General features: G+C 48.5%; 1 protein-coding gene across 2 annotated transcripts in view; it reads left to right on the top strand.

Annotated features, from left to right (window-relative positions):
• Nucleotides 1-19,755, top strand: part of ATP2B4 (ATPase plasma membrane Ca2+ transporting 4) — a gene marked incomplete at both ends in the record, with an annotated part of 40,360 nt that extends 20,605 nt beyond the window's left edge. Inside the window, 9 exons of one of the 2 annotated variants that reach the window (XM_084245955.1) lie at nt 401-580; nt 1,310-1,397; nt 2,036-2,142; nt 7,317-7,508; nt 7,997-8,210; nt 8,655-8,866; nt 9,756-9,863; nt 11,602-11,778; nt 19,441-19,755. In XM_084245955.1, coding sequence (XP_084102081.1) covers nt 401-580; nt 1,310-1,397; nt 2,036-2,142; nt 7,317-7,508; nt 7,997-8,210; nt 8,655-8,866; nt 9,756-9,863; nt 11,602-11,778; nt 19,441-19,755 — 1,593 coding nt within the window. Of the gene's footprint in view, nt 1-400; nt 581-1,309; nt 1,398-2,035; nt 2,143-7,316; nt 7,509-7,996; nt 8,211-8,654; nt 8,867-9,755; nt 9,864-11,601; nt 11,779-14,620; nt 14,810-19,440 lie in introns of those variants that run through there. The other variant, XM_084245956.1, reaches the window with a different exon arrangement.
• Nucleotides 19,756-25,890: the final 6,135 nt, after the last annotated feature.

Below are 25,890 nucleotides of genomic sequence, written 5' to 3'. Positions count from 1 at the left end.
GCAGTTGTCAAGGCCCAGAGGCATAACAGGGGTTCATGCCTCTGGGAAACCACACAGAATAGATGTGGCTGGAGAACAGGTCAGAGCAGTGGAGATGCTAGAAACTTCTGCCAGAAAGGAAGGGGGTGGCCAGATCTCTGAAGGGAGCCTGCTTAGGAGTCTGGGTCCTCGTGAAGAGTGAGCTTTTACACCTAGTTCCTGAAACAGGCTCCCCTTCAATTCCCGGTACAGTAATGGTCACTCAAACGTAAGTGTTACGGGTAAGGACAGAGAGAGGTGGCGCCTGCGGCCCTGCTTCTCAGCGGCCTCTCCCCACCCACAGTGATGGCACTGCTGACCAGGAGTGGCTCACCAGGCCTCGCCGCCCATCTCCCCCTTTCTTCCAACTCACTCTCCACAGGTGCCGGAAGCTATTGCCAAATGTAAGCGAGCTGGCATCACTGTCAGGATGGTGACAGGCGACAACATCAATACCGCCCGGGCCATCGCCACCAAGTGTGGCATCCTGACCCCAGGGGAAGACTTCCTGTGCTTGGAGGGCAAAGAATTCAACCGGCTCATCCGCAACGAGAAGGGCGAGGTGGGTCCGGGCAGCGGGAGGACCCAGGACCTTGTCCAAAGGAAGGGGAAGGGCTGGCTCCAAGGCTTGGTGCAGGGGGAGGGGGTTGGAATTTTGCAGGTGGTTTGAAACTAACATCTCTTCATAGTAAAATGCTCCTTCTACCAAAGCTGCTCAGAGGATAAAATTGGGAGTTTCTCCTTTCTCATCTTCATTCACAAGTTTTTGAGACAGTGACTCTCACTTTTCACGTCTGTCCGTTTTTTTCAATCACAGGATGATTTTGTTTTGCTTTCCCTCCACCGCGCCCCTCCACGTCACCACCCTGTGACTAGTGTGGCGCAGCGTGTGAGAGTACAAGATCTGGGTGTGTAGCAATCAGCGCCTACTGGTCTGTGCAGAGATCACACCTGAGCCCTCAGAAGCACCGCTGTGGCCGCCATGCCAACAGCTGGCCCTGGCCCATCCCCGTCAAGGGTCTAGGAGACAGAGGGGACTCGGGGTCGGGGGTGGGTTGGGAGGGAAGGGAAGACACACAGGGCCTGAGTGGGCACCCTTGAAGCATCCACTCGGGAGACCAAGCCAGACCAAGTCTCTGGACCTGCCACATCTCCACCAGGGGCCAATATAACACTCCCCCTGGCCCTGGCTTGCCAGAACCCCCAGAAGCTCAGAGTGTGTGGGGAAGAAAGATTTTCCTGGCTGGCCATTCTGAGCTTGACTGACCCAGGTGTGGTCTGGTGTTGGCAGGTAGAGCAAGAAAAGCTGGACAAGGTCTGGCCGAAGCTTCGCGTCCTGGCGAGATCCTCGCCCACTGACAAGCACACACTGGTGAAAGGTGAGACTGGCGTCTGGGCAGGGCAGTGTGGAGGTGGAGGCAGGCGGAGTGAGCACAGATAAGACCCCAAAGCCAAAGCAACCTCCTGACCTGCGTAGGGAGGTCCCAGGAGAGCTGCCAGCTCTGAGGCAGAACACGAAGATCAGCTGACAGCTGCACCCCGGCATGCAGAGAGCATACAGTAAAGCACAGTTTCCAAAACAAGACCCCTGTTGTTTGCCAATGGTATGGTGAAGTGGGCAGAGCTGATTAACTTGTTCCCATGTTGCAAATGAGGAAGCTGAGGCAATCAAGGAAGAAGCATGCCCAAATTTCCCAGCTGATGGAAGAAAGGGGTACAGTTGACCCCCAAGTCACTAACTTCAAATCATCAGGTGTTTTGTCCACCACATAGTAGCTGCTTAAAGCACAGACAGGATATCAGAGGACAGACTTCATCAACCCACAGTGCCCCCATGCAGCAATTAGTGCCCGTGGAGATGCTGTCTTACCTCCTGCAGAGGAAAAAGAAGGAAGAAGAAAGTGCAAAGGGAGGTGGTGACAGGGGCCAGGGAGGAAGAGCCAAAAAGCACCTCTGATGGGAACAGAGGGCCTCAGAGGACTCCACGTGGACTCACAGTAGCGTTTGTCTCCTGCAGGCATCATTGACAGCACCGTTGGAGAGCAGCGGCAGGTGGTGGCTGTCACTGGTGATGGCACAAATGATGGGCCAGCGCTGAAGAAAGCAGACGTTGGTTTTGCCATGGTAAGCATCTGGGCACAGCTGCGTCGGGAAGCCAGGCTAGGTCTCTGGACCTGCTGCTTCACGCACCTTCACGGCCCATGTTATGCTCTTTCCTCTAGCTTCATCTTTCCTACCAACCTGGTCAATAATATGTGTAATGGGTGAGCCATCAAGAACAAACACTAAATGACACAGGCAGGGAAACCGTGAATATCACTGCTCAGCACAGCAAGACCCACTTGAACTTGCCCATGAACAAAATGCTTTTGTCAACCCAGGCACAAGTGGAGAAAACTTGCCAGGTGTGAATGTGTATTCTGACCCACCGCCTCAGTACCCTGCTTTTCGCTTGTGACATCAGACGCAGAAAGATCCCCTGGAAAGTTCATTTTAAGTCACATATTCCAAGGCCCCATAATTGGGCATCTCAGTTCAGTAGTATCTGGGGTGGGTCCACGAATGGGGGAGTTTGCTTCAGGGGTACTTTATTCATTCTGATATTCAGGAACAATTAGAAGCCCCCAGATTGCTAAGTCCATCCTCACACTCAATTAACTTATGATTGTAAGTCTCCCATATATACTGAACTATTGGTGATTTTTTTTTTTTTTTTATTTATACAAGCACTGGGTACAGTCAGAAGCGCGGGAGGGTGAGAGAATTCATCAGAGCCAGAGCAGGGAACAGAACAGTCAGACTGACGAAATACACTGCTGAGGGGAGCAGCAGACACAGCAGGAGAGGTCTGCACTCCATGTGGTACCTCGCCAGCGGCCCGGGATTGAACCGGCACTGGAGGCTGCGGGCAGCCCTGCAGCCCAGCGCTCAACCGCTGCGCCACCAGGGGAAGCCCTGTTAGTGATTTCTAAGCAGTGAAAAGAGAGTCAAGAAGTAATCTGTCTTTAGGGCACTATCTTGAACAAAAATAGCAAAATTTATTCTAGGAAACTTCAAGACTATGCAAAAATAAGGAAAATAGTAGAATGAATCCCATGTACTTGTCACCAGAATCAATAATTATCAGCAGCTGGCCATCTTCTTTCACTGACTACTTTACCCCCCTTCCCCAATCTCTAGCTGAGATCTCTAGTTTTTCTCAATCAAATCCAAGACATTGTGTCATTTCATCCACTTTGATACATGTCTCTATAAGATGATATCAAAATATACCTAAAAGAATTATACCATATAATACCATTATCGTAATTAAATTGATTCCTTCTTACCATCAAATATTTTGTCAGTGTTCACATTTCCTCATAAATTTCTTCTTAAATGTTATTTTTATAGTTTATTCATCTGAATCCGGACCCAAGTAAGTTCCATAATTGCAATTATTTGCTGTGTCTCTTACGTCTCTTAAATATAGCCATAGTCCTCGAAGTATGCTCTTCTTCCAGAACTATAACAGCAGTTCCTGGAAACCTAGAGAAATACAAATGCTGGAGGGAGGGGGCACCCCTGATCTACTGAATCAGAAACCCTGGAGTTGAGGCCCAGAGAATTGTTTTACTAAGCCCCCTCCATGATTCTGACACACCCTAAAGTTTGAGAACTATTTTCTATGGGGTCCCTGCAAGAGTGCCCCCGGACCGCCCTTACATTTGTGGATTCACTAAGAGTCTTGGGGCTCAGCATATAGTTGTGCCATGGCTAGACCCATTGCAGTGATGCAGCTGGAGAAAGCTCCGACAGAGTCTAGAGGGATCCACAGATGCTCTGCACTCTCTCCAGCCCATGGGGTGGGGGAGGGGTGTCACACTGAGCTCATTCTCCCCCAGCAGTGAAAATGCAACAGGTTGTGATGTTTCTGCCCAGGGAGCTCATCAGAGACTTGGCACCCATGGTTTTTATTGAGGTTGGTAATGCAGGCAACTTCGTGTGGCATGTGCTGTGATCCCAGACTCCCAGAGAAAAAGGGGTTTAGTAGGAACCACTAACTAGCCAACCAGCCAACTAACCAACTAGCCACAGTGAACTCCTAACTATCACTTAATTGTTTGTTTTTTTTAAAAGATTTATTTATTTATGCATACAAGAGCTGGGGTACAGGCCAGAGGTGTGGAGGGTCAGAGGATTCGCCAGAGACAGAGTGGGAAACAGAACAAGCAGATTGACCTAAGTACACTGCTGGAGGGAGCAGTGGGCGAGTCAGGAGAGGTCTGCTGCGCCATGTGGGTTGCTCCCTGGCCAGCCGGGGGATCGAACTCGTCCTGCAGAGGCTGTGGAAGCTTCATACGTTGCGTCTTAACCCCTTGCTTCTCCAGGGAGGCCCCTGTCACTTAATTGTTGACTGGAAACATCTGAGAGCCAAGTTCCCAGGTGCCAGCTGAGGCCTTTCTGGTTGCAAACGGCCTTTCTGGTTAACTCTTCCACCTTTCCCCCGGCTATTTAGTCTTGAAAGGAGCAGGTTTTTTGTCTTCATAGATGACCCCAAATCATGGACTCTGTGTATTGTAGCCCCATAGTGTCCTGAATGGGCTCTTTTGTCCCTTGTGTTGCCTATGAACTGGTAGTTTTAGAAGCAGTCTGATTCCAGATCCCTTCTTTCATTAGGGACTGCAAAATGATGATGTTCTGATTTTCCTTATTTATTTCATTTGAACCTTCCGTAAAAAGAAACTACCCTCGTCAACATCTTGGTTACACACAGGTTGCATTCCCACAGGAAAGGAGGATCCCATGCTTGATTCTTTTCCTTCATTTTATACTTTTCAAAATAATGAGCAGTTGACTTCCTCAGATCCTCCAAAGGTGATCAGTAAACTGTTTATTTATTTTGACTAGCACCACGATGGATTTATATATATTCGGTGTGTTTGATCTACTGCCCTTCCCATTGTTTGGTGCTCAAATTGACCTATTGGTCTCCAACTCTGCTGAGGCCTTTTGGCAAAACCCACCTGTCTTTAGTAGTTTTCTTGGTTTCTTACATCTTTAGATGTTCCAGAGTCATCAAGTAGATTCCTTGTCCTAGATCTGGAATCATCCATTTCTCAAAGATGTCCCACTACATTGTAATGAGAAATGGTATTTAGCGAACACAGTCTGAACACCGGGGAGTTCCTTACTACTGAGAAAATTGTTTCTAAAACTTCAGTCTGTGGACAAAACTAAAAAATGTGTCTTTTGTAGCTCTCTTATTTTTGTGCTTATTTATTTTAAAGTACTTTGTGAATTCATATTGGTATTTCCAATTCAAATTTTGAATTGTGGAACTCTAACTTCCTCATTTCTAACTAATTTTATTTAACTTCCCTGATTTTGTTTATGTCTCTGAAACTGAAATAATATTAACATCATTATTATGTGCGTTATCCTATAATATATGTTAGTTTCTAAACAACAGTAATAATATAATTATCCTACTGAAAACAAAGATTTTTCTTATAGTTCTTTTTAGCCTGTAAGTACATCCTACTAGTAATATGCCATAAAATTACTTTTTAAAAAGTCATTTGAGGGCCTCCCCGGTGGCGCGTCAGTTGAGTGCCGCCCTGCGAAGCTGTCCACAGCCTCTGCAGCACCGGTTCGATTCCCTGCCGGCCAGGGAGAACCCCACATGGCGCAGCTGACCTCTCCTGCCTCGCTCGCTGCTCCCCTCAGCAGTGTACTTCGGTCCTTCTGCCTGCTCTGCTCCCCGCTCTGGCTCTGGTGAATTCTCTCATCCTCCCGCACTTCTGACCTGTACCTCAGCTCTTGTATAAAAATAAATAAATAAACCTTAAAAAAAAAAAAGTAAATAAATAAAAATAAAATAAAAAGTCATTTGAAACATTTTTCCTTTGTGTGTGTTTGCTACCAACTGACCGTATCAGTTCCTTTATATCTCCTTGCTTTCCATTTTAGAGATTGCTTTTTAAACTTCATTTCATTTTATACTTGTATGAAATAGCTACATAGTTCTGAAATCAAATATATGAAACAAAGTCTCTTCCTAGAAATCTGGTGTCTCCTTCAGTCACTTTGCCCTGTTGCCTCCCTCTTAACCCCACAGGGAATTTTTTCTTTAATTTTTGGTTTGCCCTTTTGTTGGCATCTTTAAACCAGAACGAAATAGATTTGTGTCCCACAAAAATGAAAAATGATGTAAGAATTATATAAAATAAAATAATTCATAAAAAAAGGTGATACTCTATTACATACTGTTGTTCCACCTTGTTTTTGTCACCTAACAGCATGACTTGGTGATCATACATGGGAGTCAATGTTAGAGATGTTCTTTTTACAGCACGTGGGATGCCATTGTATGAGTGCATTGTATGAGTGCATTAGGGGAAACTGAATTGTGTGGCCTAATAGAGAATCGTTTGTTGTGAATAGGATGATAATACTACCAGGTAAGGGGACAAATAAATCTGCTGGTACAGCCAGGTGAAAGAAGCAGTTTTGACAGGGGCACAGGAGTTGCAGGATGTGAAACAAATACATAGGCTGGGTGTCAGGGCTGCTTCTCAAAGAAGCAGAACTTAATCAAATTGGGGCATGATGGGGAAAGAGTAGGTTGGAGGCTCGGGGAATGGGAAAAGCAGAAGTCTCAACTCTAGATGTAATTGAGGGATTCGGAAAGCTGTGAATAAACCAGCAGCTTTTGAGCAGACAGATGATTTAAGGGCAGGCTGGAACATGAACCTGAGTCCATGGAGCAAGGGCTTTGCCTACCAGGCTTGAAAACTGACTGTTTCTAAAGCACAACCCTTAGTGCTTCCCGAGTGATGGGACTGGGCGCAAGGACAGCACCTCTGACCTAGAATGCCAGGCTGCTCCTCAGAAAAAATGCGCGGTGACCTAAAGGTGTCAGGGAGAAGGGTGTAAATGAGATACTGGCCGTGGAAAAAGAAGGCAGCAATTTGGAGGTAGAAAAGACAGGACTTACCCCTACCTGTTAGTTCATTTCTAAGAAGGACTCTCCAAGACAGCTGTCATTTGCATCTGGGGTGAGACGTGAGGCGAAGGCAGCTGCCCGGCCTCGTTTGTGGGCACTGGCAGCAGCACAGTTCGCCTTCAGTTTCTTTGGGATAGAAGGGAACCCAAGCACAGTGGCTCAGCCTGGGGTTAGTGTGACCATTGTGCCCGCTCTAGTGTTCTGACTTCTGGAGCTCCCAAGGGAGCAGGGAACGGACTCTGGGCTCAAGGCTCAGATACACACTGCTCCCACCAGCTACTCACTGTCTTCCCTCCCGTTCCTACCACAGGGCATCGCGGGCACAGATGTGGCCAAGGAAGCCTCAGACATCATCCTGACTGATGACAACTTCACCAGCATTGTTAAGGCTGTGATGTGGGGACGAAACGTCTACGACAGCATCTCCAAGTTCCTACAGTTCCAGCTCACTGTCAACGTAGTGGCTGTGATTGTGGCCTTCACCGGTGCCTGCATCACTCAGGTGATGGGAGAGTGGGATAGGCTGAGATGGGAGGGACGAGCTAGGGGCCAGGGAACATGGGGTGTGGAGTGCAGTAGGCCTATGGAGGAGTAAGAATGGTAGTCCCAGTGGTTTGGGGGCAGGAGTCAGCTATGTTAGGTCCAAGGTGTCCATCTGCTCATGGACATAGCTCCCGTCATCCCTAGGGTGATGGTAACAACTCCACCATTAACTCAGCTTATGTGTCAGCCACTGGTACTCACTTAGATGAATTCTCTATTCTTCAAAAACAACCTTGCAAAGTAGGTATTATCCCCATATTACAGGTGAGGAACCCCGGGCTCAAAAATGTTAGGAAATTTTCTCAAGGTCACCCAGCTAATAAGTGGCCAGATCCAAAACGTTGAAGTCTGGCAGCTGTTAAGCCATCCCAGGACAGGGGTGAGGTTGATGGGGGAGCTGAGGGGTGGTGGCCAGGGACAGCTAAAAGGACTAGTTCTTCCCCTTAGGACTCCCCACTGAAAGCCGTGCAGATGTTGTGGGTTAACCTGATCATGGACACATTTGCCTCGCTGGCCCTAGCCACGGAGCCTCCCACAGATGCTCTGTTGAAGCGCCGCCCTTATGGCCGAAACAAGCCTCTGATCTCACGCACCATGATGAAGAACATCCTGGGCCACGCAGTCTATCAGCTCACTGTCATCTTTTCCCTTGTCTTTGCTGGTGAGCTGGGGACGGGGCAGAGAGCGGCCTGAGGGAGGGAGGTAGCACAGCAATTTCACTTAGTGTGTCCGCTGTCTATCACTCCTCTCGAGAATTTATAAGGGGGTCTTATTCTGTGGTTTTCCTTATGAACTGTAAAACTGGAGCTCAGGACCCCTTGTGAGCAGTGAGTAGGGGCCCTGAGAGCCAAGCCTGTTGGATGCATATTCTCATCACCAAGCCGTACAAGAAGGCAAAGGTCAATGGAGCAGCGGAAGGGGGGGCAGTCAGAGATGTCGAGAGCGAGGCTGACATGTAAAGGACTTGCTTGCTGGTGCAGCTCAGCCACTGGCCAGGTAGAAGGGACAGGGGCCCAAGCACCAGATGGCCCACAACATGTTCTCACACATCCTGAGCTGTGGCTGAGACCGTATTTAGCTCCCCATGCTTCCCTTCCCCCGCTAGGTGAGAAGTTCTTTGACATTGACAGTGGGAGGAACGCACCTCTCCACTCGCCACCCAGCCAGCACTACACCATCATCTTCAACACCTTCGTGCTGATGCAGCTCTTCAATGAAATCAACTCCCGCAAGATCCATGGGGAGAGGAATGTCTTCTCGGGCATCTTCCGTAACGCCATCTTCTGCGCCGTGGTCTTAGGCACTTTCGTCAGCCAGGTGAGATTCTAGCTAGAGTTGGGGGGCCAGGGGGAGCCTCTGGGATGATAAAGACCAGAGTAGCAGGAAAAGGAGTGAGGGAGAAGTGAAAGCCCAGCTGTGGGTTGAACTCTTGGGATTCCCAGTTTGTTTCCATTTGTACATGGCTCTAGAATCAGAGTCATGCTGAGTGCTGCAGCGCAAGGCAGCACTTTGATAGTAAATAAGACTCATAGGATCCCTTCATTGTCTTTCTAAAACAGAAATTTCACAAAGTGGCCAAGAGGAGGGATACTCTCCTGCCCTGTTGGCATGCCAGGTGGACTGTCTCCCTGTCCTTGCTCCTTGCTTCTAAAATGCTGCACAATTCACAAAGAGCAGTGGGGGAAGGTATCTCGTAGCTGACGGAGCAGGCCTGGCTGGTCCCCTGGGTGTGTCAAGGGCACAACTGCCCTGGTCATCTAGGCTCAGGCCTTGCCCTTCTCACCCTAGTCAAGACTAGCATAAAACACCTGTAGATACGGGAGATCATGTATGAGAGCTCCTGCCTCACCCCTCTCCAGGGCACCCCTGCTATTTGTCCCATCCCCAATTCTTCTTCATCATCACTATGCCTTCTATTTGTCATCCACTGGCTTTATCCATAAGCTGCCTCCAGCCTGCTGTTGCCCTTATCCTTACCTTAATAACTTTCAGAGTAAGTCCATCTCAACACCATGGTGCTCTCGTGACGCTATGTATGTGCACCTCCTCCTCCCCTCTGGATGTCACCTTTCTCTTTCCTAACCAGCAGATTAGGACTTGCGCCACAGAGGTCCTTGGTCGGTGCACGTGGCTGCAGTGGCCTGGCCTGGAGGGCCGCTGCCTGCTACACCTCCCTGACGGTGGACCACCTGCTTCTCTGTTCTAGATTATCATCGTGGAACTCGGGGGGAAACCCTTCAGTTGCACGAAGCTCACCCTGTCCCAGTGGCTGTGGTGTCTCCTCATCGGTATCGGAGAGCTGCTGTGGGGCCAGGTGAGCACCACACCCACCAAGCACACAGGCACCCCCGCTGGGGACCTGGACAGCAAGCAGCCTCTCACTCCCAGCTCCTCCCCCCATTCTCTCCTGCCCTCCCCTCCCCACCTTGGCTTCAAGGTCTTTCCATCTTCAAGGACCCCAGGGTGGAAGGATCAGTGCCCACCACATCAGAGGCCGCTCCCCTCCTCCAGCCTTGCCCACAGAGGGCCAATCTCTTAGCTTCTCTGAGAGGGAGTGGAGATTTGCAACAGAATTTTACTTTAAAAAAATGCATGCTGTCCCACTAATAAAACTGCAGTCGGGCTGTGGGTGCTGTGCCAACATAACTGGGGGCTCCTCTGCCCCTTCTGCTTCTTACCATAAGCTCACCTGTGTCACTTAAGGTGATTCCAGACTCACTAGGTCTCTGGAGCAGCTGCACAGTGTGCGACTCAGGCATGAACGCTGGGCCTGACTGCCAGATTCAAATCCCAGCTCTCCTGTTTATAGACTGACTCACTGTGGGCAAGTTACTTGACTACTCTGTGCCTCGATTTCCTCAATTTTGGCTAACAGGGTAATTGGTAATCATTCATTATCAGTAAATCAAGAAGAAACAAAGTACCTTAGAACAGTGTCTAGTACCTTGTAAGTACTTAATAATATTAGCTATTAATATTAAAATCGTATCACCAGGTATGCTAAGAGCCTCATTCCCTCCTAATACCACTTTGCAAGTCCCCCTCATGCCCAGCTCTGCCTGGGCTGCATCTCAGCTTTGTAGACCCCAGGTCTCTACCAACATCCCCTGGAGCCTCACCACTTGGGTAGCAGGAGGCTCTGCTCTGACTGGCCCCCAAGTTCCTTCTGTGGAGCTGCAGGTCTCCCCCATACACATCTAGATGCCCCCTGATTAATGCCTGGCTCCTAACTTGAGTCCCTCCACCCCATTCTGTTTGCTGAAGTTCATCCACCAACAGGCTTCTAGAGCAGTTTTATACTGGGGTGACACTTGTTCCACCTGTCTTTTGAAACTCCCCTGTGGGAGTTAATGACATGGCTACGTGCCCTCGATGCTAGAGGCAGCCTTCTTCTGTATCTCACCAGCTCCTCCCAAATGAAAGCAGAATGTTGATGTCCTTCCTATTTCAAAACACATGGCCCCTTGGGGGACTGCCCATAGTGCATGCTGTCCCACTTAAGCCCAGCATGCTCAGCTTGTCTGTAAAGGAGAGCTAGCTGACAGGTTCTGAGCACACCACCTAGTATCGGGGCACTGAGGACTTACAACACAGCAATGCCTTTGCACATGGTAGCCAAGGGGAGTGTAGTTCTCTTCCAAAACCTTCTCTGGCCCTTGACCGTTCATATGCAATGCGACTCCCCTGACCCCAGAATTGTTTCCCACCAGGCCCTGGCCCTGGCCTCCTAGGTGCCATACATTATAGCTCTATAATGCTTGACAGCTGGAAAGGAAGAGCTGAGATGGAGACGGGCTGGTTGATTACTAGTTTAATGTATAAGTTCCTCTTGGTGTGTCCACAAATGCAGAAGATCTTCCTGAGGGCCTGACAGCTGGTGGCACTGGGTAGATGCCTGCCTGAATGGCTGAGGCTCCCCCTACCATTCTCCTGGTAGGAAAGTAGATTAGGCCAACAGTGAGCCAGCCATGGGTGGGCCTGAGCCAGGTAAGTGAGATGACTGTTGTTCTTGCCCTGATTCTGGTGTCTCCTCTTGCTGCACCTGTTCTCAGGTAATCTGCACGATACCTACCCAATCCTTGAAGTTCCTGAAAGAGGCCGGGCACGGCACCACCAAGGAGGAGATCACCAAGGATGCCGAGGGGCTGGACGAGATTGACCTTGCAGAGATGGAGCTGCGCAAGGGCCAGATCCTCTGGTTCCGCGGCCTGAACCGTATCCAGACTCAGGTATTCCGAGTGGCCTCTCCTAGCCCTGGGAGAGCTTCCCCCAGGCGGTGTTGGGAGGGCAGCAGTTCTTGGTGGCCAACATCTCTTCCCTCCTGAGGCCCACTACTCATGGCAGCTCTGGGTCCCCAGTTCCGGGACAGAGGGAGACGTAGCTGTGTGGGCTCCTCTGAGAGCAGAGCTGCCCCAGGGCCTGGAACACTGACTGTCAGCACAGCCCTTGGCCCACTCCCCTCCTCTGTTGGGTGGACATGCTTCCTGTTCAAGGTCTCTTTTGAGCACTAAACCTAACCCATGGTGCGCATGTTCAGTCTTCCCTGCCCTTCAAAAGAAACATGTCAGACAGTGTCTATGCCGCTTCCCCAGCAGACACACTGTGTTGCAGGACTGTAGATGTTATCTGGAAGGATCTCTATTAAGGACACCCCCTCTGACCTGGCCCACTTGACATTGAAGGTCCCGGCAGGCTACTGATGGCCAAGTGTGTATAAATGACCATAGTCTCTCAATGCTTGAGTGTCTTTTGCAGGATTCAGATTTGCTTCCCAGAAAGGAAGAAGCTATAATTTCTTCAAACCTTTCCCTTCTGACAATTTCTAAAAGGGAAAAAAGCTGCTTCTGTGTTCTTAAGTCCCCTGCCTGTAGCTTCCTGTAACTACCCCCCCCCCATTTCCACACAGCAACTGTAACTGCCTTCTCCTGGGTGAACGGATTGGGGGGAGGTGTGAGGGGGTGCCCAGGCAGTGATAGTCCTGTCATGTTCCTGGTTCCCGTCCATGTGCCTCTTTCTGTCGGTCCCTGTCTCCAGAGACTGCAAATCCCACTGTCTCAAGGATGCTTTCCAGAGAGCAGGCCTTTTCCTCTCTGCTGGTTGACTGGAGAATGCAGAAATAAGCTTCACTCTCTACGAGAAGCCTTACAGATGATTTAGAGGGTTCCCTAGTCAACCCTGTCTCCTCAGCACACGGGGGGGGAGAGAGGGAAAGGAATATTCCAAACTGAGCACTTGCTCGGAACCTGCATCCAGGGACAAGACAGTAGGTGGAAGAGTGGGAAGGGGAGGGGGACTTGGGCTCCTTTCCCCTAAGTCCCTCCTCTAAGACAGGAAGTGCCTGCAGCAGCGTTCCCACCCCCACGGGCATTGGCATGGGCTCCTGTCTCTAAGACCCTGGTGCTTCCCTTTAGGTCTGCGCTTTGCGAAATAACCTCTCTGCGTTTCCCCCCTCCAGGAACATATGCCTTCGCTTCTACTCTGTGATTTTTTTTCCTAGCCAGAATTCTCTCGTCCAGTGACTCCTGGCTCCTTGCCAGTCTCTCTCTGGGGGAGCCGAGATTCATGGATCTTCTTTCCTCCCCAGCACCAATTTCCGTTCCCTCGCTATCTGCTCCATTTGGTTTCGCAGCCCGAGTAGCTTTAGCCTTACTCGCTCCCCCTTTGGAAGACAGGCAGTTGAGCCAGATGGGCATTAAAGCCCCATCTTCTGCAGCCAAGGCAACCTGTTAAAGATGCCACAGTGACCAATCTGTGCCCTTCAGTGAGCGCCCGGCTCCCTGGGCAGATGAGGCCGGCTGTGGTAACCGGTGCCCTTGATGCCTGCCACTCCCTCCTGGCTGCCATCACTCTTCAGCCTCAGTGGGTGCTGACAAAACCCCTGCCCTCTGGTTGCTGATCCTCATTACTCTAATTGCAACACCGAGATTAAGAGGTGGTTGCCAGCTGTTGTTCTATCTGGTCCCTTTAACTTGGGGGATGCTAAAGGTCCTGGAAAGCAGACGTTGGGAAACGCAGGGCTAGAACTCTGGAAAGTAAACCTGGGATCCAGTTTCATTGTGGAGCTCGGGACCCTGTAACCCTAACAAGCACAGAGGAAGAGCCTGCTTCCATGTAGCCGAATCCTCTCCTCCCGCAGGGCCAGGCTGCCAGTCCGCTGGCTTGGAAAACTGCTCTGATGAATGGATGGTGTTTTAGCTCAAACTTTGCCCTGAATCCAGAAACTAACCCTAAATGCTCCATGACTTCTTAGGGGGCTTTATAAATTAGAGTACTGCCTGACTCACAGATGCCTGCTTTCCCGGCCTCTCTCCCGGGGAAGTGAAGTCAGATAAATGCGCCTCTCCTGCATCCCAGATGGTCCTTGGTATGAGGCACATGGGTATTTTTAAGGCGATTCTACCAAATCCTGAAGGATACAGGAATTCCTTTTGATTTGTTCCTTGTTACTGAAGTGTCAGGAATAGGGTGGGGGGTTGACTGAGGCCGCAAACAAGACCACTGTTGGACACTGGAGACTGGACACCGCTGGTGTGAGGCTAGACCCTGTGGTCCGGGAGCCACCCACGGCTGCCCCCATGTGGACTCTGCACACCTCTATTTTCATTTTCAACTCATATTTTCCTGAAAAATCTGCAAAAATGGGTGGTCAGCTTAATTGATTTAGAGGCCTGAGCCTCGAATCCAGTCCTTTATACTTTGTGTTAAATTGCGTGCCTTATTTTCAAGAGTAGAGATCAAAACAGTGGGTAAGTTCTCACTCTCTGTTAGAAGCCTAGAGTGGGATGTCCCTTTAAATGCTACATTTTTTTGTGGGGGGGGGGTCCTCTGGCACACGTAAAATGTCCTTCCTAGGCTAAAAGGGAAGAGAAGACTGGAATCAACTGGGTCTCTGGACTCCACAGCAAATTGTTCCAAAAATGCAATTAACGTTCCCCTTCTCACCACCCTTCGTGTGTGAGGGAGGGTCTCTCCTGCTTTTCGTTCCCTGACATCTGTCCCAGGTCCTTCCATCCCCCTTCCTCTCTCTCCTCTCTGTGGAGCAAAGCTGTCTCACCCTGTGATTCTTTGCAGATCGACGTAATTAACACATTCCAGACGGGAGCCAATTTTAAGGGAGTCATAAAGCGACAGACCATGGGTCAACACCTTGATGTAAAACATGTTCCTAGCTCATCCTGTGTAACAGTGGCACCAGCCAAATCTCCCCCCGCCACCTCTGTTGCTGCTGCTGTTTCATCTCCTACTCTGGGCAGTGAGTGACAGTCTATTATGATGCATGATTCGCTAAAGTGACCACTGGAGCATGCGGCAGCCACCTTAACCAGTGTGGTTATCTTTTCTTTGCTTTCTCCCTTTGATCTCTTGACTTAAGGGAAGAAAAGTGGGGCAGAAGTTCCACTCCAGCCAGGCTTGTGCCCTTTGAGTTCATTGTTTTAAATGTCGCAAAAGGATGCAGCCATACCCACCTTTAAGATAATAATCTTGTTTTCGAACTGTTCCTCTGCATTGCTTGTTTCTCCCTTGAGTTTTTTCCCTTTACTTGGTGTTTTTTGTTTCTTATTTTGTTTGGACATGTTTTTGTTTCTCTCCTCTCGTCCTCCTTTGAGTCAAATTCTGTCTCTGAAGGTTAGATGTAAGGTTGGGCTGGATGGAAACATACACACTCTTCATTTGGGGGCATTTGAGATCCACTGAACAAAGATAGGAAAAGGGGGTGCTATTCCACAGAGATTTGAACATTAGATCTGTATGTACTAACTGGGCTACCATTGAACTTGGCCATTTGTCTACGGTCAGCTGGCACTATGGTCATGCAAGTCGAAGCTCAGTGTGAAGGAAAGAAGGGGTTCACTTGACATGCACATGTCTAGACACCCCCCCACCAGTTTTACTTTGCAGGGACTATAACCCAACTCTGATTTAAGAATCAGTTCATTCCCATATGGTAGGAGAAATATATGAAAAGATCAAAATAACATTTTTTCTTCACTTGTTAACCTTTTTTTTAGGCATTTCTGAAGAACAAGTCTTCTTTCTTTTTTTTTTTTTTGCTTCTCTTTCCTCTACTTCGGCTGTCTCACCTGTAGCCAGCCTGCCTATCTTTTTTGTGTATAAAGTTTTAGGACCCCTTTCTCAGCCAGCCTGTCAGCGGGACTGCTGTCAACACTCAGCCTGAGAGCTCTTGTTTCCTTGGGTAGATTTTTGGGTTCTTGCTTCATCCCGGTTCTTTTACCTTCCCCAACACAGAGAGCAGAAAGAAGGCTCTTGGCCAATACTGCTATTAAGGTATTGGGGATGGGGAGAACATTCTCTCTGTGCTAGGTATGTTGTGGGCTTCAAATATCCAAGTGTTCCATCTATCCCTTCCACCTTCCCCCCACTCCCAGCCGCTCCCATCCCAATCCCTGGAACATGGGGGTGAAGAAAGCAGATGCATTGTCTGTGGGTCACGTGACTGTGAGCTGGGCAGGTTGACTAGACAGATTTGTTGTCATTTTTAGCCAACTGTAAGTGGGGCAGGGGATTTTATAGATACACATTTCCGTAGGCCCAAAGGCAGGTGAGAAAGAACTAAAGACTTCTTACTATGCAAATATCCAAGAGCTTCTTGCTGTAGTACTTCCATAGTCCTCTATTTCCTTCTTCTTCTAGGTAGCTTCTGTTCTCTTTATACTGTGCCTTTCTGGCAGGAAAGGCTAGTTTGGGGCATCCCACTGACTAGAAGGTGGAAGGAGAGTAAGCAGAGGGCAGAGCCCACAGGCTCCCACAGAGCTACTGATAGAGAGCAAGCTGCAGCCCAAAACCACAGTCCAGAAACCAGACAGGAGAGACAGGCGCCCTTCCTCCCACTGTGCCTTCTCATTTGGAGTTCCTCGAAGTTAGACTCATGCAGCTAGAACCCCCTTGCCATTTCAGATCGCCAACATTCAGTCACTAAATCTCTAAGATTTCCCTGCGGAAAGGCCCTAATCCCTTCTCTTCCTCTGGTTTCTGAAAACCACCTGAGCTACCAGCTGAGGACATGGTGTCTTCACCTGTCCATACACCTGTCCATCCACCGAGCTCCAGAGGGGGGCGCTCAGAACTTGTGCCTAAGCTGAGGGCCAGCCCGGTGGGGGTTCTTGATAAGGAAGAGTTGCCCTGCATTCATCACTCTCACCTATAAGGCAGGGGCCCCCAAAAAGGCATTTCCTGGTGGCTTCAAGAGCTGATGACTGGGAAGGAAGGGCTGTGGGCTGAGCAGGAAGACCGAAGCTTTCACAGCACCTGCTTCATCGGCTCCATCTTGTTCCCCAGACACGGCTCAGGCCCCGGGCACCAGACAGGGAAGATGCTGCCACTTGGGGTGGAATGGAGATGTATCTGGGTGATTGTTCACCAGCTTGTATTACTTTCTCTGAGGCCAGTGTTGGAGCATTCTGGCTCCACCTTGTGCCCTCTGCTTTGTCACCCCTCTCTTACCCCCCAGGAGCTACTCCCTAGCTCTCTCACTCACATTCACTTGAGCTTCCCTTGCAGGTGGCTGGTTTTCCTTTAGACCCCAGAAGCCTGCCGTCTAGCTGGATGTCTTCTGCTTGCTCCCCCAAGGAAGAAACTTCCCCCCATCTTCTATCTGTCCATCCCCAATTCACTGTATCTCCCTCCTTGTATCCCTGTAACAGTGTTATTGACCACCCCAACAGGTGAGACAAAAAGCCAGCAAACAGGGCTCCAGACCCTCACCCTAATCCCATGTTTTAAAAACCTACTCCTACACTGGATTTCACATATAATTATTTCATTAAAGTGTTCAATTGCTTAAGAAAAAAACAAAACCGGTCACATAAAGGTACCTGTTCTCCTGTAGTGTTTGTTAGAAATTTTGAGAGTTAAATGCTGGTGAAAAGTAAGGCTGTGTTATCACTCCTTCATGGATATAACTGGCCTTGAACCCAACTCTTGACCAGAACCACGAGAGAAGGCCTCGAGTTCAGGCTTACTCAGTCCAAGTTGCCTCGCTCCAGAGTTTGACATAGAGAATTATAACTTGAGACTTCCTAAAGGCCAGATGGAGCCTCTGTTCTATCTGATCGCCCAAGATCTGGAGCAATGAGAACATGACAGGTAAAGTTCATCCCCTAGATGGTCAGTAGGGAGCCGAGGAGGTGGGGAATTCAGCCTTACTTTCTGTTAAGCTCAGTGAATGTGGCCCAGGAGTTTTAGCTCTTCTTGGCTGAGCTGCTGAGCTGATTCTATTGAGTGGCAGAGTCCTTTGTCACAGACTTTGAGCCCCCTCAGTCCTGGGTGGGTCAGCCAGGCTCTTGGGGAGTGGGGGAACAGAGGGAAAGCCTGAGTCAGCTGAGACACAACTTTTGTGGACCTTCTCTATCCATGATTTTTGCAAGTTCTATGCGGTAGTCGGAACTTTGAAAGTGGAAGCCAACCAATTTATTGGCCAGACTCGTGGTGTGCTCTGCCACCCCACATTCTTGACTCTTCTCCAGGAACATATTCTTTGCTTCAACAAGAAAGAGGTGCCCTACCCCAACATTCATCACTCCTTCCTATCCCTTCCCACCTCAACATCACTTGCATTTCTTTTTGAGGTGTAACTTTTGGGTAAGACCCACCTCCCAACAACTAAAACTGTCCTACAGCCATTTTCTTTCCCCCTGGTCTCTCTCCAGCCTCTGGACCCAGCATTTCCCCTACCCCAACCCCCCCAACCCAAGTTGTAAACCTCACCCTCAGGGGCCTGCAGTTTGGAGCAGAGCTGCTAAGAGAACCGGTGCCTGTGGATGAGGCGGAGGCCAGTCCCACAGGTCAATTTTTTATCTAATTTTGACCTTCTCTAATTGGCTGGATCCTTCCCGTTCTGTGCGGTAGTGCTCCCAGGGCGGTGCATTCCCCACTGCCCAGTAAAAGGGTCCATTGTTTCCCTCCTATACCCGCTTCATCCGCCCCATCCGAAAAGCCACCGTTTGCAGCACTGCCTCCTGGACTGGTGGCTTCCCTCCTGGCCTCATCCTCCCTTCTCCGCATAAGCTCATGTTCCTTTTCGCAATCTGGGGCCGCTGGGGAAAGCCGCGCCCCACGTAGCTGCTGTGTCAGAAACGGACGGACATTTAAGCTGTGAGAGCCAGGTCTCCTCTCGTCCCCAGCAGATGCCTGTGCCCCGCCTGTCTTGCAGGAGGGGCACTGAAGGAGTGAAGTTCTGCTTTCTTTTGGGGGCTGGGGACATGGAGGTGGTGGGACAGAAACAGCTGCATGTTTTCTGACTGAAGGGGAAAATTATGAAGTTGGAGAATGTAACAGTTTTAATTTCTTGCATGCCACTACACCAGTGAGGATTGGTTTGTCTGCCTTGCTGCACGGAATTCGTGGTCACTCATCACCCAAAGTGTATTTTGTGCATATTGGTGTGTCTGGCTCTTTGAGGGTTGTAGACCGACAACTAAACATCAGTGTGTAATTTTTCCATTTCATATTCACGAATGTTTGGCCTCAACACAGAAGTCCGTGTGTCTGAATCATCTTTTGAGTTTGGCTATTAATTTGCACCCAGCTCCAACATCATTGCCCTCCATGGAAATGAAACTAATGAATCTTTTTGGTTTCTGTTTCTTTACGAGCGGATTGTTTGGGAATGCTGACTTTGCTTTGGGTTTTCTACTTTTTTTATGAAACTTTTGAGATATCCTAGTTGTTTGCCATGACTCACCCCACCCCATGCTTGACATTTGAGCCACGTGATGTTTCTGGCGTTCCACGACCTCTCCCTAGACGTGTCGTGTCGGTCGTTGTGCATAATGTTTCCATTTGGATTTTGTTTCTCTCCTCAAACCAGTTCCTGTTCTACCGGCTAGGGCTCACTTCCTCTCCTCATTCTCCTTTTCCTTTCCCCGGTGTAGATCAAGGTGGTCAAAGTATTCCATAGTTCCCTCCACGAAGCCCGTCATAAGCCCAGGAACAAAGAATCCATCCACAACTTCATGACCCACCCCGGATATGCCATAGAGGAGGAGGTGCCACGGACACCGCTGCTGGAAGAGCAAGAGGAGGAAATTCCTGAAAATGCCTCTACGTCTGAGACTGGGGTGCCCCTGTTGGACAGTGAGGTCACCCCACCGGCCAACAGAAACAACAACGCTGTGGACTACAGCCCAGTGCAGACTGTCGCCGCCCACTCGGACAGCCCCATGCACAGCCTGGAGACATCAGTTTGAACTTGGTTCTCTGACTCCCGTCCCTGCTTTCCTTGTTTCCTTCTTCATCTATCCAGTCTCTAAGGTGAGGGCGGGACTTTTCACTGTCATGTCAGCTGCTCCCAAGTATGTGTGATTCACCCCTATGTGACCACGAAGAGGCAAGAACACAAATCTACAAGGATTTGGCTTAAAAACCTTGAGCTGAGGTTTGTAGCAGGACCCAGTCAAACCCCAGCAGGTAATGAGCAGTAGAATCTTCTTCCTTGGGTGTTGTCGTTGTCATTTTTAAAGAAATGACAATCATCCCTTTGGCATTCACCCCAACCCAAATTCTTACCCAGTATTTACATGTAGGTCACCGTCTCCCAACTTCTGGATTTTACCCTATGAGTCTGCTATTTATAAGCTTAGTTGAGGGTTCACAGAGACAAATATCCTCAAACGAAATGTCGTGAGGTAAGAATGGAGTGTACGGAATCTGCCTGTAGAGTGATTGTTTTTAAAACAATTTTCCCATTTTAGAAAGTTAGACTTAAAACCTTCTAGCTCTGTCAAAACCTCCCCAAGGTTCTTCTGGTCGCTTGTGACTGTTGTGTTACTTATTTTTACTCTTCGTTTTTTAATTTAAGTTGTGATGATTAAGAAATTAGAAAGGACATGGATGAATTACGTCAACTTTGACCATTCTCCCTTCTGGTCCCAATCGAACCCTTGATGTAGTTCTAGAGGCAGATGGGTTTGTCTGTTACAAGGGTCCGTTTGAAGCAATTAAGAGCTGCTAAGAATGTATTCCTGTTCTTGCCAGGTTACCTTTTCTACTTCGAAACTGCCATCTTGTCAGGTGTGTGTGCTTTCTAAGTGCCAGGGAGATCAGTCTTGACGATGAAGCCTGTATATATGTGGTATACAGTTTTTACTGAAAGCCTCAACTTTCTCCTATTACTAAAGTGGTAGGAAAAGAATGAATGGAAAATGACCCTGCCTCCCAACTGAACTTGGATATTGAATACCAGAATCTGGCAGGTCTAAGACAAGACAGACCATCAAAGCCAACTCTTGCGGGGTCCCCCTTGGGGTGACCACTACTGCTTTCAAAGCCATCCACTGAAAGGCTCTTCCAGGGCAGGACCTGACCGTTGAGGGAATGAGTGTTCAGAAGGCTCGGGAAGGGCCAAAGTGCCATTCTGCGGGATCTGAGAACACCTTCCTTTGAGAACCCAGAAACCTTGTGCCTAGATGACAGGTCCAAGCTTTGACAGCCCCTTCCTTTTTCTTATTCTACTGTTTTGCCATGTTCCCTGACTCATCTAGTCTCTGAAAAGGGTTCAGCTTTTCTCGAAAATTGATTTTGCAAAGATGTATCGCTAGTGGAAGGCTCCAGTGACATTTTACTGAAGGAGAAGAAGGCCCACTCTGAAAAGCTCCCCTTCCTCTCTTCCCTTCTCCCACGTGCCCCCCACACTCCTCTCCAGGATGTGCTGCCCAGTGAGGCCCTGTGCCTTCTTTCCCTGAACACTGCCCACGCATCCCCTCCCACCTGCCTCTCCGGAGTCAGGCACTGCCCTAGGAAAATAAGTGTTCCTTAGTAGGCCAAGTGGGAGCTGCATTTGCTGGAGCTCCATTTTCATCCCTGCTGGTCTTGACTTTGGCTCATCTGTCGGGAGGGTCAGCTCATGTCTGCCAGGTCACCTCTCCCATTAGATCAGTGTCCCCTGCCTCCTTCTTTCTAGAATGCTGGGAGGAGGGAGAAAGGGCTGGAGACTTTCAGGAATTACCAAATTTCCACTCGTGCAGGGTTCCCTGGACTTCTCCAGCCTTTCCTTCTGGAGTCCTTCCTCCACCTGTCACCTGAGCTGCCCAAGGAAGAGTAAATAGACAACGTCCATCCCATCACTACATAATACACCGATTTGGATTTTGGCTTTATAGAGCTTATATGCTTCAGTAATTTCTCCCTCTGTCTTAAATATCCATGGGGGGATAGCCCGCTCAGCCAAGGTGTTAGGTGTTCACATATATATTTATTAAATACATCGGAAGCTTTAGTTCTGTCAAGTCTTTTATTACCTCAGATCGTTTGAAAACCAAGCCAATAACAAACTTTGAAGGCTATTTTATCATTCCTGCGCCCAGTAGACTCCCATGATGCCTCACAGGTCACTCTTGAGGACGTGTGTCTACTCTTTTAGAGTCAACGGTTTGTGTGTGTGTGTGTGTATTCTAGTTTCCATAGTAGGAGAGAAAATAGAGAAATATTATGCAAAAATCTATAGTTTTCTTTAGATCAGAAACTGATATTTTTGAGTCAGCCATATGTATTTTGTTTAAAAGACTTAAAGTGCCGTCATGTAACCCTGTGGATGGAGTGCATAACCAGCTGTTAGACATGACAGGTGACTTAGTATATTTGTAATTGGTTTTAAAACCTGCGCACCATACTTCCTTTCTCCAAACAGCCATCTTTATACTTAGGGGAAAACAATTTGTTGGGTTATAGGCTTTTTTAATATAAATTTTGTTGATATGGAATTGAGTAAGTTTAAGTGTTTATATGCATATGTTTTTTATATAAGTTTTTTTTTCTACTCAGTTTCAGTGATCCAACTGGCAGTGAATAAATATGGCATAAGTTAATAAAGCTTTCCCCAAAAATGGTGCTTTGGGTTTGAAAAGAGTCTGATGGGGAGAAGGGGAAAATATCCTAGAATTCCTCTCTTGATAAACCTAGTAAACAGGCAGGAGACTGCAGATGAGAAGGGGAGCACCCAGCATAGAGGAAGAGCCAGTAGGAAATGACCTTCTGATACCCCCAGGGAGAAGGGCCCCAGGCGCATCTGTAACCAGTGATTAGGGACTTCAAGGGAGATTTGGGGGTCTTGAACAGCTGGCAGAGTGGTACCCGAGACATGAATACCTCTTGAGCTACAAGGGTACTCTGATTTGGGGGTTGAGTTTTTTGTGGTTCGCTCACCTCCTATCACCCCCAGAATTTTCCACTGGTGAGTTTTGTGCCAGGATATGATCTGGGACTCTTCCTTCCCCTGGAGAGGTCTGTGCACTGTGTCAGAGGGGGGACAGGGCTCAGAAGCGGGCAAAACAAAGACTGGTTTCAGCGCTGGGTGACAGTCTTGGGGATGGGAGCTCGGTCCTTCCCTTAAGTGTTCCCCGCCCTCCGAAATGACTCCCCCCTCCCGAAAGGTGTTGGAGAGACCACCTAGAAAACCCTTTGGCTCTGTGGATTCTTTCGGGTTTAGGTTTCTTCTTCCCCTTGAACTTCAGAGGGGAAAGTTGGCTTATTAAACCTGAGTGATTGCCTCACTGCTAAAAAGCGAGAGGGGTGTGGCAAGCCCATGTGTGCTCTTAAACCCTTAAAGCCCTGGTTTCCTTTCTTTCCAGCTGTCCTTGCCTACGACACCATCACTTTTCATGTCTAGGGACCATCCCACTACAATGGTGGGGGTGGGACACTTCCAAATGCCTGCTATTCTTAAGCCATTCCAGACTCTTCTCAGAATAGACAGACACCCTTCCCTTTGCTCAGCGCCAGTCCTGGCCTTCCCTACTCTGCTATTAGGCCTGCTGCCCCATTCCTCTTGACTGGGAGAGCTGGAGGGAGGTGAGGTCCCCACGACTGACTTGGCCTGTGGTTTGTGTTTCTCCCCACATGTGTACATGCCATATGTGCATATGCCATGTATGTGCCAACTCAACTCTGCGTTCTCTTCAAGTCAGCACGCAGATAGGAATTTCGAGTTTCTTCTTCTTTTTTTTCCCCAGTACTAGTATAACAAGCACTGGTATTTTTGTATAAAAAAGAAAAACAAAATAAAAGATTGACTGTTGTGGTCTGCATGATATAAGCAAATGGTGATATCAAAGCAACGTGCACCCTCGTGTGTGTTGCCATAATTTGCAGTTCAGCTTAACAGTGCACCCAATCTGTATTTGCATTTTGATATTATTTAAACTCTCTGTACAATGTTTTGCATGTATTTATGTGGTTCATAGAAAAAATGCTTTAAACTGGCAAATCTGAGATTCAAATATGTTGTTCCACTGAGACAGGAAGAATAGGATTTTAAAAGACGGGGGGAAAGGATAAAATTTTGGGAACCAATAAAGCTTGTTGCTAATGAGCAGAAACCAATACTGCCGTGCACTGAGAATAAAACCCATGCCCACGTGTGACTGTGCTGTCCTCCATGCGTCTCCGCTTTGGGGTCAGGTCCCTGGTGGTCTCCCGAGGTTGAGAAGGAATCTGCCACCGCTGTGCCCAGAACCCCAGCTGTACAAACCCACACTCAGCTCGTCACTGGGTCCTGGCAGGCCTTTCGCGGTGCTTCTCTTGGGCAGCTCAGGGCCCTGCTTGCCAGTTTCATTCCTTTGTACAAGGTTTGCTCTGCCCATGTTGGTGAGAATCTACAATCGGGGCTGTAAGCTGGAGCTTTTTAAAATGTGTGAGTTTAGAAAAATAAGACAAAGTCAGGCTTGACAGTCCTTCCTTTTTTTCCTTTTTCTTTAAAGTGTATTTTCTTTTGGGAAAATGAGTTCTCCTGTATTAGTGTCTTATCCCTACTTTCACATTGGGGTCCTCCAGACCCCACCTTCCCAAAGTTGCTGGGGTTTTTATTGGTTCTTTTTTCACCTTTTTAAAAATTGTTCCATTTATTGAGTCGCTAGCATGATGGATATTAATTCCCAGTTTGAACTGTGTGCAGGTGAAAACATCTCCCTGGCAGATCATTTAGGTGCTGAGTTTTCATAGTTCAGAACTCAGAACTCCATCCCACAGGTCCACAATCCAGTTTGCTACTCTCTTTTAAAACATCCAAGAAAGGGGTGGACTTTGTCAGCCTTTTGAGATCCTTTAGGAAAAGTGTTGAATAACAACCTACTCTTGGCTATTTAAACAGGTTGATTCCAAGCAATGAACCAATGCTGGCTGGAAAAGGGTGGGTGGAGGGATGGATAGAAAGGGAAAGAGGGGCCTCCCCTGGTGGCGCAGGTGGTTGAGTGCCGTGCTGTGAAGCTGTCCGCAGCCTCTGCAGCACTGGTTCTATCCCGGTCGGCTGGTGAGGGTCCCAGATGGCGCTGCAGACCTCTGCTGTCTCGCCTGCTGCTCCCCTCAGCAGTGTATTTTGTCAATCTACCTGTTCTGTTCCCCACTCTGTCTCTGGTGAATCCTCTCACCCTCCCGCGCATCTGGCCTGTATCCTGGTTCTTGTATAAATAAATAAATAAATCTTTTTTAAAAAAAGGAAGAGGGAAAGAGGGAGTAAGAGGGGCTGAGGATTATTTGATAACAAGTCATTTACAAACATCTGTGTTGGAGATACTTCAGTATGTAGAGAACTTTGTAGGGTTTTTATTCCCCACTTTTAGGGTCTCTCCCAAATACTAATGGGCTTGCTAAAAGGGGGTATGAAACACACACACACACACATACATACACACACATACCCCTTGAGTCCCTTCTAAAGCTTAGGCCCTGAAATTCCCCTCTTATCCTCACCTGTCTTTGCTGTACCCTGTATCTATGCCTCTGCTACACCAAACAGGACCTTACAGACACACACAGGTGCAGTGATACCTGGAGAATGAGTTTCAAAATAGCTTCTGACAGAGACCAGGGCATCTTGAACCATTGGTCTAATGGGGTGCAAAGTCAGCTCAGCTACTTGGGCCTGACTTCTCATACAGAAAAGAGTAAACTCTTTTCTTCCATATTTTTTTAGGAAAGATTAATTTATGCTCTTGGCTTTCAGCATGCATCCAGGGTCTCACCTCTGATGCATTACTGGTAGGACATACTGACCAATTAATCTGTGTGTGTGTTTGTCTATGTGTGTGTGTTTTCTCCCTTCTCTCATTTCCCTTGTAAATAAACCTTGTATTAACTTTTTTAAAAAGAATGCTCTATTTGTCCTCCACTTTAATTTTTTTTTTTTAACATTTATTTATACAAGCACTGAGTACAGTCAGAAGCACGGGAGGGTGAGAGAATTAACCAGAGTCAGAACGGAGAGCAGAGCAGGCAGACTGATGAAGTACACTGCTGAGGGGAGCAGCGGGCGGCAGGAGAGGTCTGCGCGCCATGTGGGACCCTCGCTCAGTGGCCAGGGATCGAACAGGCGCTGCAGAGGCTGCGGGCAG

Source organism: Talpa europaea (genome assembly GCF_964194135.1).
Source record: "Talpa europaea genome assembly, chromosome: 10".
NCBI lineage: Eukaryota > Metazoa > Chordata > Mammalia > Eulipotyphla > Talpidae > Talpa > Talpa europaea.
Note: the sequence above shows the minus strand (reverse complement) of the source record. Positions and strands in the feature narration are given on the sequence as shown.